The sequence below is a fragment of the Sinocyclocheilus anshuiensis genome, unplaced genomic scaffold, assembly GCF_001515605.1.
Source record: "Sinocyclocheilus anshuiensis isolate Anshui unplaced genomic scaffold, SAMN03320099.WGS_v1.1 scaffold1040, whole genome shotgun sequence".
In the NCBI taxonomy this organism is placed as follows: Eukaryota; Metazoa; Chordata; class Actinopteri; order Cypriniformes; family Cyprinidae; genus Sinocyclocheilus; species Sinocyclocheilus anshuiensis.
The window spans coordinates 327,237-340,018 of record NW_015551050.1 but is presented as its reverse complement, the minus strand read 5'-3'; the positions used below and the strand labels follow the sequence as shown (position 1 = coordinate 340,018).

The 12,782-nt window shown below is 39.1% G+C and overlaps 1 protein-coding gene across 2 annotated transcripts; it reads left to right on the top strand.

Moving 5' to 3' along the window:
* Positions 1–226: 226 nt before the first annotated feature.
* LOC107661919 (gastrula zinc finger protein XlCGF8.2DB-like) lies at positions 227–3,497 on the top strand. 2 transcript variants are annotated; one of them, XM_016451712.1, is made up of 3 exons: positions 227–295; positions 667–751; positions 2,312–3,497. In XM_016451712.1, the coding sequence occupies exons 2-3, from the start codon at positions 667–669 to the stop codon at positions 3,385–3,387; spliced, it is 1,161 nt and encodes a 386-aa protein (XP_016307198.1). In that variant the 5' UTR covers positions 227–295; the 3' UTR covers positions 3,388–3,497. The 2 variants fall into 2 exon arrangements, with proteins under 2 accessions (XP_016307198.1, XP_016307197.1); XM_016451711.1 differs by having other exon boundaries at positions 248–399.
* Positions 3,498–12,782: the final 9,285 nt, after the last annotated feature.

The window sequence follows — 12,782 nt, the reverse complement described above, 5'->3', positions numbered from 1 at the left end:
AGTAAAATTATGGCGTTTTTTAAGAATTACAAATAATCTGATTTTGTAGTTTGATAATGAACACATTGCAACCATGCTTGGGACAGCCCACATAAGCGAGCAAAAATGCTTTACATGTCTTGAAATAATAATTTCTAAACATTAAACATTGACTGTCAGTCTTTATTCACCTGTTTCTCGTTGTTTCTCATTAAACTTGAAAACTGCTTAGCGTGTGCTCTCGGGACTTTTATTTTGGCGAGTTGGTGTGACGTCATAAGGCAGCGCCACGCTTCTGCGATTCGGCTGAAGAACGGTTTGAATCGTAATTCATTTAAACTGTTTAAACCGATGCAAGTGATTTAGTGCATTGCATAGTTTTACACAGTGTTGCCAGCTCATTTTCAGGGGAGTTGCTAGGTCAGTGTTTCTCAATCTTTTTCTGCCATTCCCCGCTTTGGAGGATATTTCTGAGCCCCACCTGTCCCCAACAGTTACTGTTAAATGTATTAAAACTTTTATTTTGTTAACATCACATTTTAAACACATAACGGCATTAAAAACTGTCAAGTAAGAGAACATAAAAGTGCAATTATATTATCACTTTGCATGAAATAAGACTTGAAATTCATTTGCCTTTCTGTTAATTAATCTCATATTAATCGTGTGTGTAAACCTATTATAAAGATGTTGGTTCTTAAAGAGGAGAGTGAAGATGTGAAGATTGAAGACACTTTCAGAGTCAAACAAGAAGATACTGAGGAACAAACAGGTTGGTTTTCATTCTCAAAGCTGGCATTCATTATTACAACAAGTCTCACGTTAAATTTGGGGAAATTACACAGAAGTAGCCTGAACAAAACAATTATTTTGTGTAACATAGGCTACCCAGTATCTACTTCTGAACTCAAAACAATGAAAACCATTTTTTCTATTACTTAAATATTATATATTTTGTATAAAGCAAACTGTTAAAGTCGAGTTATCTACGGAAGAGGATTAGGGCCAAGCAATAACAAACAAAAAAATAAATAAAACCATGTTGAGATTAAAGTCATTGTAATGCAAAATTAAACTAAATTAAATTCTGAGAAAAATGTCGAAATGAAATGTTGAGAATAAATTACATTTTGAGAAAAAAAGTCAAAATAAAATTTTTGATATTTTAAAATTTATATGCGAAGATGTGTTCTGTGTGAACGGCCCCTTACTTTGCAGAAACAGCACAAATCCACCGTTTAGTGAATGTGAATTTAAAAAAAATGCAATATGACAAAACAGTCTCCAACTCAATTAGAGTTTAGGAACCGGTTTAGGAAAATATGGTCAATATTCAATTAATTGGCAATATATAATATAATTTTTTTTTTTTTTAAGGAGCACTTTCTGTGTGAAGTTTGCATGTCCTCCTCGTTTCCTCTGAGTGCTCCTGCTCACATTTCTTTTGCACATAAGTACTTCATAAAATTAATTTAGTAAGAACAACAAAAAAAAAGTAAAAAAAAAAAACACTTGTTTTCCAAAAGCAAGAGATCAGATGATCAAACGCATTTATAGCATATTTTGCGTAACATGGTTGCTAATAACATGATAAAATTGTTTAGGCTACCTTAAGTTCTAGATCGAGATGTGTGGAATAGGGTGTTACAACTAACATGTATGTCAGTTTAGTCAATTTCAGAAAAGTGTATTGCATGTCTCCTTAATACAACACATCCGATTCAACTCGTAAGGTCATTAGCAGAGACTCCAGGACCTGAAATGGGACAAAAAAGGGGGAATTAAAATGTAGTGTTTTGGAAAAGCTCCAGAAATGCTTAACTAAAGCAATAAGCCCAGTGAAGCCGTGGTTTACGGTGGATTTATAACAGCTAAGAGGCGTTGTTAGGTACGACACGAAGCGGAGTAACCCCCCTTAGCTGTTATAAATTCACTGTAAACCACGGCTTAAAACGGTTATTCCATATACGTAGTAAGGTTTCACAAAAATAAAGTGTAATAATATTAATAAAAACAGTATTCTTCCACCAAACAATGTAGTTCCTCAGAATCAGTTGTGGTTGCCGAGCAACACACAGAAGTAAACAGAGGTGTGTGTTTGTAGCGTAATTTACAACAGCTTCGAACGCGGCTCAGCCAATCAGAATCAAGCACCGGAACTCTCCATTTTATAAGGTTTAATAACTTGCCAGCTTAAATGTTTTTGGGACTTAAAACTGAGGAGTAAACAATATCGAGACGAGTTTCTGGGAATACAAGAAGCACCACTGTTTTGATGTCTGTTGCTTTGTGCCATGAAACTGGTCCAAACTTGTATATTTTCCCCCTTTAGACCCGATGCCACTGAAAGAGGAGAGTCGCGAACTGGATGAAATAGAAGAGAGAGGTCAGCATGAGAAACATCATGCTTTCGTAACTGAAGAAAACTCTTTTAGCTGCTCGCAGACTGAACAGACCACAGTTCAGAAGACTGAGACTGGAAGTAAATTCACTTGCCAACAGTGTGGAAGGAGTTTCGCTGCAAAAGGAAACCTTAAAGTCCACATGAGAGTTCACACTGGAGAGAGACCTTACTCGTGCGCTCAGTGCGGAACGAGTTTCACACGCAAAGGAAGCCTTAATGCACACATGAGAACACACCCCGGAGAAAGCCCTTACATCTGCAAACTATGTGAGAAGAGCTTCTCACGGAAAGAAAGTCTTAAAGCCCACATGAGACGTCACGCCGGAGTCAAGCCGTTTACATGCGATCAGTGTGGAAATAACTTCACGCGCAAAGAATCGCTTAAGTACCACATGAGGATTCACACGAGAGAGAAGCGTTCTAAGTGTCGTCAGTGTGGGACGAGTTTCAGCGACAAAAATCACCTTAAGGATCATGTGATGACTCACGCTGGAGAGATGCCGTTCATGTGCGATCACTGCGGAAAGACTTGCTCAAACAAAGCAAACCTCGAAATTCACAGGAGAATTCACACCGGAGAGAAGCCCTTCACCTGCCCTCAGTGTGGAAAGAGCTTCACAGCCAAAGGAAACCTTCAGACTCACATACGGATTCACACCGGAGAGAAGCCTTACACGTGCGCTCGGTGTGAGAAGAGCTTCACATATCAGAGAGACCTGAAACGTCATGTGCAAGCTCACTCTGGACAGAAAGTCGAGGATTCTGAGTGTTACGGGAAGGTTAGGAAAAATCACCTGCGCGCTCACTCCGGAGGAAGCCCGTTTAACTGTGCTCTGTGTAATAAAAACTTTCTTTTGCCAACACACTTGCGGATACACCTGAGAAGACATGCATACGCGAGGCCTTATTTTTGTTCTTTGTGTGGAAAGAGTTTTAGATGGCTTGGTAGTTTAAAATGGCACCAGAAAGTATGCATCTGTGCAAAGTTAATTTTGATTGTGTAGAGGCGTTTGCTACAACTCTGATTCTGTGTAATACCTCAGAGTCTAAATATTAGACGAACACAGCCCCATCTTGCTGTGAAATCCTGCAGTGTAGATTATTTACTGTAAATAAAAAGGACAAACTGAACGAGTTAATGAATCAATTGCACTGCATTGTAGGGCTGGGACAATAAATCGATGCATCGCGATTCGGAGATTTTCGGAATGCATCGTGATTCTCTCTGGAATCGATTCTGAGCTTAGTTTTTAACAGCAGATGGCGCTCTAGGTTAGTTAAGTTAGTGGTTAAATGTACTTGTGGGAGCAATATCTTCAATAACATTCTTATTGACTTTTCCAAACTCCCTGAAAACTGCAGCTGTTAAGCCCCTCCTGAAAAAGAGCAATCTTGATAACACCATATTGGGTAACTACAGACCAATATCCAATCTTCATTTCATAGGCAAGATTATGGAAAAGGTTGTTTTTAATCAGCATAACTACTACTTAAACTCAAATGGATACCTGGACAATTTTCAATCTGGTTTCCAACCGCATCACAGCACAGAGACGGCGCTCATTAAGATAATAAATGATATTCGCTTAAATTCTGATTCTGGCAAAATTTCAGTGCTGGTACTACTAGATCTCAGTGCTGCGTTTGACACTGTCGATCATAACATGCTACTAGAGAGACTGGAAAACTGGGTCTGGCTTTCTGGGATGATACTCAAATGGTTCAGGTCATACTTAGAAGGGAGAGGTTATTAAGTGGACGTCCATGACATGCGGAGTCCCACAAGGCTCAATTCTTGCACCGCTCTTGTTTAATCGAGTCAGTTAGAAATACCAAGGGTTCACACAAAACAAGGGGAGTCTGCTTTTAGTTATTATGCCGCCCGCAGCTGGAATCAGCTTCCAGAAGAGATCAGATGTGCTAAACATTAGCCACATTTAAATCCAGACTCAAAACTCTTAGCTGTGCATTTAGTGAATGAGCACTGTGCTACGTCCCAACTGACTGCACTGTATTTTATGTATAATCTGTTTCTATTCTTAACTGTTTTAATTAATTTTAAATCAATTTTAGATTATTTTACGTTTTTAATTCCCTTGTTTTATTGTTGTGATTATTTTAATTCCTTTTATGTAAAGCACTTTGAATTACCATTGTGTATGAAATGTGTTATATAAATAAACTTGCCTTGCCTTGCACATCCGCTTTTATGCTTTTTTGATGTGAGATTTACGTAAACACAGCCCACTGTGAACATCCTTGTAATTCGCTTCAACCTTTTCTAACTTTATGAATGATTATTTTAGGTTCAAGTGGTGCGTGTGTAAGGAACTGGAAGCAAGCAGAATGCGGCTGTTTCTAAAGCACGCTGTGCCATCTGCTGTTAAAAACTAAGCTCAGAATCGATTCGAGAGAGAATCGCGATGCATTCCGACAATCTCAGAATCGATGCAGAATCATTTCTCGATTCGCGATGCATCGATTTATTGTCCCAGCCCTACTGCATTGTTTGATTCGTCTTTAATGACAAAATTCACATGTTTTTAATCAGGACCTGACATCAGGATTTCAGTCTGGATCTTATTTTATGTTCCAGCCTTTTGCTAAAATGCTTTAACCCCTCCCCAAGCACTTGAAAATATGTTTTCCAGGAGTAAGAACTGCGCTTAGGGCCTGTTTACACCTGGTCACTCCAAGTTTTTTCTCTGACTGGATAGCTATCCAATCGTGAAAAGACCCAATATAAATGCTTTCCGAAACGCTTTGGACACAGATTTAAATCTGATTGCTCACACCGCTTCAGAACGTGGTCTGGGATGCATTCCAGTTGAAACTAGACAAGTGTAAATGCATCTGGTTGTTGACGCCACATACGTCAGCAGGTTTTATTCCGGGTTAGAGATTGTAAACCCAAACTGGACCAATCAGCCGTGAGCAAAGTGACATGAATCTAATGCAATAAGCCACTCCCCCTGTATCTCTCGCTCCAAATTAAAGCAGTTTAGAATTCTAGAGACAATTGCCCGACTTTTGTGGCTACCCATTTATTATATTGTTTTATTCTTTTATTATTACATTCATATTATATGAATTATAAATAACATTAATATATTCATATAATTATTTTGAACTTTACATTAAAATGTATGCATATAGATAAGCGTTAATATGTATAACTTTTAAAATGATTAAATTTACGTGTTTTCGTTTGAGCTCTTTGTGATACTATGAATTATTAAATTCAGTTGATTCTTTAAAGTATTTTCTTTTCTCAAAATTTTGCTGCAGCGGCAGTGTTTTTTCTGCCTTGTAAATGCATTTAAATTCATTATATATTTAATAACGACATCTCTGGGGCATGTTTGGGATTTTTTACAGAATTAGGCAAGCCTAAATTTAAAAGAGAGTTGTAATTGATCGTAATTTTATGATCAACACAAATAAGTTTTTTTTTTTTTTGAGAGGCAGTGTGTTTTACAATGTGTTACATTTGACAAAAGAATGTTCAAAAACTTTATCACCTTATCAACTTGACTCATTTCATGTAATATATAAGCAAAATGGCAGATTGAGGGAGCAGTCCTTGCATTTATTTTTACACAACGTTACTAAACTCCAAGAAGATAGCACCACTCTCCCATTGATTTGGCAGATGTGGATGAGGTCCTGGATTGTGTGGCCAGCTCAGACACAAGTCTCTTTCCAAATTCCTTTTGGCTGAGAAGACTTGTGGTTTGAGCTTCTGACAGATGCTGGTGGATAATAAAAAATGAAAAAAAAAAAAAAATTTGCGGGGGGTTTTGTGCAAGACATTGTAGTATCCAATTAGTGCATTGAAAGATCCACACCTCCCATATATTTATTATAGTCCTTCACTGCCGCTGGAATTGGGATCCGGCACCTTTCCCAAACACCTTTGGGATTCTTGACACGCCTCAAGACTGTATCATCATCATACACCTTGTGCATCGTCGAACACTTCGTAACCCCTTGTGTGTCGATCCACTGCATGAAGAGAAGCTAAGGTTCCCATTTCAGTTCTGTGACTGAGATCATTTACTTTAATTCTGGGGAGGCCCTGGCGGTTGGTGCATATTGTGCCCAACGCCAGTGTCTTCATAGCCAGCAAGTCCAGAAAAAGCTACGGGCTTGTGAGCTGCATAAAAGTGTTCTTATTCAGTGGCCAGGGACGATTTGCCTTCATAGACAAAAATGTTCCAAGTGTAACCACAGGCAGAATCAGCAAGCACATAGAGTTTGTAACCCCACTTTACCGGCTTTTATGAATTGCTTCATGCCAATTCGTGCCTTGGAAGCCACCATCCTCTCATTCACAGCCAGCTGCCTGCCAGGATGGAAATAAGTTTGGCATGCCATAATAATGTCATCGTAAAGGGGCTTGATTTTGAAAAGCCTGTCATAGACTTGAGTGCCCTTTTTAGTGTGTTTACTCGATCATCCTCAAGATTGCAAAGATGCAGGTTCCAAGAAATGGTCTGTTCTTTGTACGTGGATTACTCCGTTTTCTGGATTTTATTGTTGCCGTTTTGACATGATCCAGGATTGTTAAATTCTTCGACGCTCATCCTCGAGTTGCTGTCACAGCAAGACGTCCGACAGCTTAAACCTGTTCAGGAGCAGGCTTTTTTTTTTCACATAAATAAGATTAGATTGTATCATTTTAAGTGAAGGTGATTCTGAAAGTCTGTCCCAGCACTGCTATTTTCTTACTAGTGTACCTTATTTAAATCAGGAAGAATCATTTTAAAAGAATTATTTGAAAATAATTAAAATGTTGCGTAATCTATAGGTAATGAAACACAACCAGTTTTACTCATTGAGAGATTTATTCGGCATGGAATAATTATCTCATAATTTTATTGCAGTCATACACACATTTTGTACAGTTTGTCTGAGTCATGCATTAATGTGAACAGTGAGCTTTTATCAAAAAGTGGGAATCAATTAAATAAAGGTTACACATTTTATTTAAGCATTCGATATTTTATGTCATTTTTCTAGCTTGGCTGTTTCCTTGATCTTAATTGTATGATGTCATTACGTTACTGTCTTGCTGCCAGCCAATCGCCGCATTTCTGATCATGGTTTCAAGTATCAGTATATCTACCATTTCCAATGAACATGACAACACAAAGTAAGCTCAGACAAACAAATATTTTAATCTAATCTGCTAACTTGTTTGAAGAACCAAATAAGCCAGATATCAGTTATCACAATTAGAAGATCTGGCATCTGTCAAATCTATCCGATGTATTAAGCGAGGTACGAAGAACGGAACCCAAGGACCTCAGCATAACCGATTTTGGGAATGGTAAGTGCCAGTGGTAGATTTGTTTGCCAGAGCAGTAATCAATTATATGCTATGCACCAAGTAGCCCCATGTAAATTACAAGTGCAATGTATGAATATAGCTCTTGCGCTTTCAGAGGCAACCAAAGGAAACATTTTCCAGCTTCAGACCACATTCTTTCATAGGTATTAATGCTAGTGAAATTAGTGAAAGTGTTCATCTCACTTTATGACATTCCTTTCCCCTGTACAAAATGAGACTTCTCTCAGAATCACCAGTGGAAGGTGTGGGGGTTGTGGGAGTGTGAGGTGTGCTGGACTGGTGTCTGATTTGCTAGCTACCATTCTTCATCACTGGAGACTAGACTGCAAAACGGAACAAACTGATAAATCCACATTGCAATACTGAAATGCATGTTTAAATGCCATTACAGAAAACAGATACACATGCAATTCACATATGCAGATAAAAGATTTTTAATATAGTATGCATATCCACATAACATAAAAAATATATGTGCATATATACAACGTATGCATGTGTATACGAACACACGTGTACATATGCACGTGATAATTCAAATATTGCATGTAACAGAAACATGTAAAATGCAATTCACGTAAACACAAAACAATGCACAAGGCAAATACACTTATGAACGCAACCGATGAACAGATGTGCATGCAATGGCCGATATGAAATGTATGAATAATATGTGTTCTTAGTCAAAATCAGGGTTTTCCCACATTGTTAGCAGCTTCTCTGACCGAATCAAAGCGAGCATCGCTGCATGATTCAGTGTCACTCAGCCTATCAAGCTCCTCCAAAACCAGCCCCACACCAAAAAACACCTTTCTTGAAGCCATTGTGCAAAGACAAATCATTCCAACCAGTGGGAAAAAGTATGCAATTGAAAATGAAAAACACTGTCCAAAATCTCCAACCAACCTGTAATCAACTCCAAAGCACATCTGCACATGCTACAAGGCACAGACGCAACTCATGGTCTGTGGAACCCACCTCCTCAAATTTGGAAAGGGAGATCTCTGCCTCCGAGTGGTCAGAAAACGTAATTGATGTGTCTATGGAAAGCTGAGATTGTCCGCTTTACTGTCATAGGACACAACACATGATGTCATCAGCATTTGTCACGCACAAACATTATCGAAACTGAAAGTGTAATAAAGATTTAGAGCTGTTTTGATCTGCACATCTGAGACATATTACAGTGCTGTTTGGCCATGCATGCTCACAGACAAGTAAAATAGGCTAATTTTAAAGAAAACAACCCAAGGTAAGATCTGGTATAGAATTTGGGGCTAATAGCTGCACAAGAAAGTAGTTATCGAAGCAGGAATATGATGCATGTGTTTGTTGTGTACAGGAGTCATTTCAATCTTTGTGACTGTTTTGAAAATGATTCTAGGTTAATCTAAAGTTTTAGATTGGTAAAATAAACTGCACAGTGATATTGAGAGTGAGAACACAGCTAGAACACGCTGCAAATGGAGGTAAGGCGATTGCTACTCCTGTTGTCCCTGCTCAGAGAAAAACCTGGTCAAAGCAATGCAAATTTTATGGGGTTACACTTCTTGGTGCTGCAGAACTCTTGGTGCTCAGAACTGCCATAACAACCATTGGCCCTTATTTCAGCTGAAGCTCAGACTGCTTGAGAAGGCACCTCCACTGGCCCTTCAGCCCTTCCAGGACTGTAATCAGCACCTCAAAGCCGATTGTTGTGCGTAAGTTGTTTAAAGACAGAAATCAAGTGATTAATCATCAGTAGTCCGTGTATCATTCGTTCATTTGTTTTTTGATTTAATATTGAAAGTAGAAAAATGAGAAAAGGTCTCCTTTTTTTTGTTGGCACACAATAGAAGACATTGCAATTACTAAATGATATTTAGACAGACTTAAAGAAGTTCCAGATCTATACTTGTGCCCTTATTATTTCAGTTATTTTGCCTTTAATGTAAATAAACATGTGCAAACAATATACTTGCTCTTGTAAATTTATTTGGATGTTAATTACATTGTGCGAGCTGTCTCTTTAATACCGCGTGATTTATATACATGTTGTTGCTGATTGGGCTGACATGTTTGACACACCCACCAAACAAGAGAAAACGTATCTCAAACCCCGTTGCACACCGTTTCCAGGAAACATGTCGTTCAAACCGGAAACCGTAGCAAAACATTGTGCACCGGTTTGAGCTTGAACTTGCCCCAGTTCTTCCGTAGTATCACGCAGCAGAATAATAGTCCTCCACTGCTGCAGTTGTACGGATTCTTAACACATTTATTGCAACTACATTTAATCTTTTTTTTTCATCAAACAAACAGACTAATGAATAGCTCGACACAACTCGTACCGTGGCAGAGTCTAGACAGGGCTTTCTTCTGTGTAAATATAAATTCTATTCTTTGGCATGTCATAGCCTACCCTGCTCACCCAGTAAGTCTGTTTGTTTAATTAAGCTTAATTAATTAATTCGTTTAAAAAAGGAGCCGTTTTCTCATTTTTCTACTTTCAATATTAAATTAGAAAACAAATGAACGAATGATACACAAAATATAATATGTAAACAATGGAACACTGATAATCTATGAATTGCTTGTTTTTCTCATTTGCAATTAATTAATTTAAATTAACATGTAAGTGATATTACAAATTTTGATCTGTTTTGGTGTAAAAGCACAGAATACCTCCAGTTTTTTAAAATTACTATTATAATACTATAATACTATTATAATTTTACTACAGACTGCTTTTATACACACATTTTTCTCATCTTTATCCTGACATTTTTATTTATTTCTAATCTTTTGCTAGCTTTCAGATGTAGAAAATATAGATGCAGGTGGCAATCATGGGATCAAAGCACAAATGGCTTGTGCAGGAAATATAGTTATACAATGGCCATGTCTCTTTTCAAATAACTTTGAATCTGTAAGTGTCTTTTTATGAAAGCATTAAAACAACTATAAATATTTATACTATTTTTTTTTCTTTCAATATTGGACAGCAATACATTTAGTTGTGTCTGGCAACTTTAATATATGTTTTCAATATCACTAGGATATACAAAAATTAAGATAAAAAAAGATCTGTAAGTATTTTTGAAGATCACAGTAATTGCAAACTGATTATACTGGGCTTTATTAAACTGTATGAAACTATAATTAATCAATATGCATTTCTTTTACTACAAGTAAATTTATTGAGCCATTTACACAAAGGTTAAACTGTGAGATCATCTCATTACTGACATAACCGTTGTTCCCTGATAGAAGGAATGGGGATGTTACATTGAATGATATTAGGGGTCTTCCTTGAGAGCCCCAATCACATATGAGTAGTATAAAAAGGCCCATGAGAATTGGGAGTGGAATTTGCATGCTAAGCCACTCTCCTGGACATAATGGTGCTCCACTTGCTCAGAGCGCGTTTACATGCACGTTCTTAAGTCGATTATGCTTAATAAGCCGAAAACGCACTTGCTCATGTGGTAACCCGTTTTCTTTTATCGGAGTAAGGTCATAAACGGCGTAAGCATAAACCGGTCGCAACAGGTAGTTTTTTGCCTCTTACTCCGATTTCGCACGGCATGTAAACGCAATAACCCACTTTCTGTCGGCTTATTGAAGTGCACATGTGTGATGCGTGTCAGGAACGCATCGTTAGTGCAGATTTAAGTGCATCCAGACCGAGCAAACGTCTTGCAGTAAAGAAAGAAGGAAATATATCACAAAAGCAGACTTTTTCATGACTCAGAAAATGATACAAATGTGTTCTCATCTCGTGCAGCAGAAGTAGAAGTGGTTCAGTCACAATGCTGTGTTTATAACTGCATGAGAGGATTATATATCAGCTGTAAGTTCCCTTTCATGGGAACTTCGAACTGCGTCCTCTAGGGGTCGCTATGGGGAACGCCTCGTCGTGACCCGTGTTGAGGCATACATCGAAAAAAACACCAACAACACGTTGGCCGGCGACAGCCATAACATCACTACCGGTGCGACTATAGTATAAATAGGCGCCGGGAGCACACATCATTCTCTTCTCCGTCTTCATTGACTGTTTTGTTTGAAGCTTGCATTTCTGTGGTAAGAGCGATCTCTATTTATCTCATTATGGCGAGCACTAGCAAAGCATTTAAGGATATGTGCATCCGTGTTGACGTTGTTTAACATCTGATGACACACACAATCTATGCGTTGTTTTGTTTGGGCAAAGAGCACGCACGCGATGTCTCCGAGGGGGCAATCGGAGTGCACTGCGAGCGTTTTTTCCCAGGGAAAAGCTCCGCTCTCGTTTGTCTCTCTTTCGAGGAAAGAGGGGCAGCCGTCTGCTTCCCGCGGCTCAGGACCCACCGCTGCTGAGGCACGGAAGAGGATGGGCTCGTGGGGATTGCAGGTGGATCCGGCTGATGAGTTTAAAAAGGGGTTTTCCCTCTCACGCTCGTCGGCTGTGGACGAGAGTAAGCTGCTGGAGGATGATGTTATTTCTTTAACATCGTTTGATCCGGGGGCTGGTGCTCTGCTGGGTTCGGCCCGGTAAGAGCAGGAGATGTCTGAGGACGGCGAAGAAGCTGAGGCTGAGCCTTCCCAATCCTCCTGCTCTGCGTATGGTGAGTTTTGAGCGTTATCTTTCTTACGCATTCATCGATTCTAGCATACAAGTTATGCCAACATCGAGGCGATGCACGGAAACGACTATGAGAGGATGCTCCTGGAAAAAAAGATGACTGGCTAGCTATCTTTCTATGGGTGAGACGTCCTCTCTTAAAACTCCCTCCTTGCCATCTCGCTTAGATGGCAGGGCATACGCAGCAGCAGGTCAGGCTGTTGCTTCGTTGCGCACAATGCGGTGCTCCAGGCATATTAGGCTGACCTGCTGGAAGACCTGGATAAAGGCCTGATGAGGTAGCTGAGTTTCGCCGCACCACAGATCTCACTCTCTGCGCTACTAAGCATGGCAGCTGTAGTAGGTGTTGAGAGACATCTGTGGGTGAACTTGGCAGATATCGGGATGGAAGAGAGGGGCTTTCTTCTCGATGCGCCGGTTTCGCCTTCCGAATATTTTTG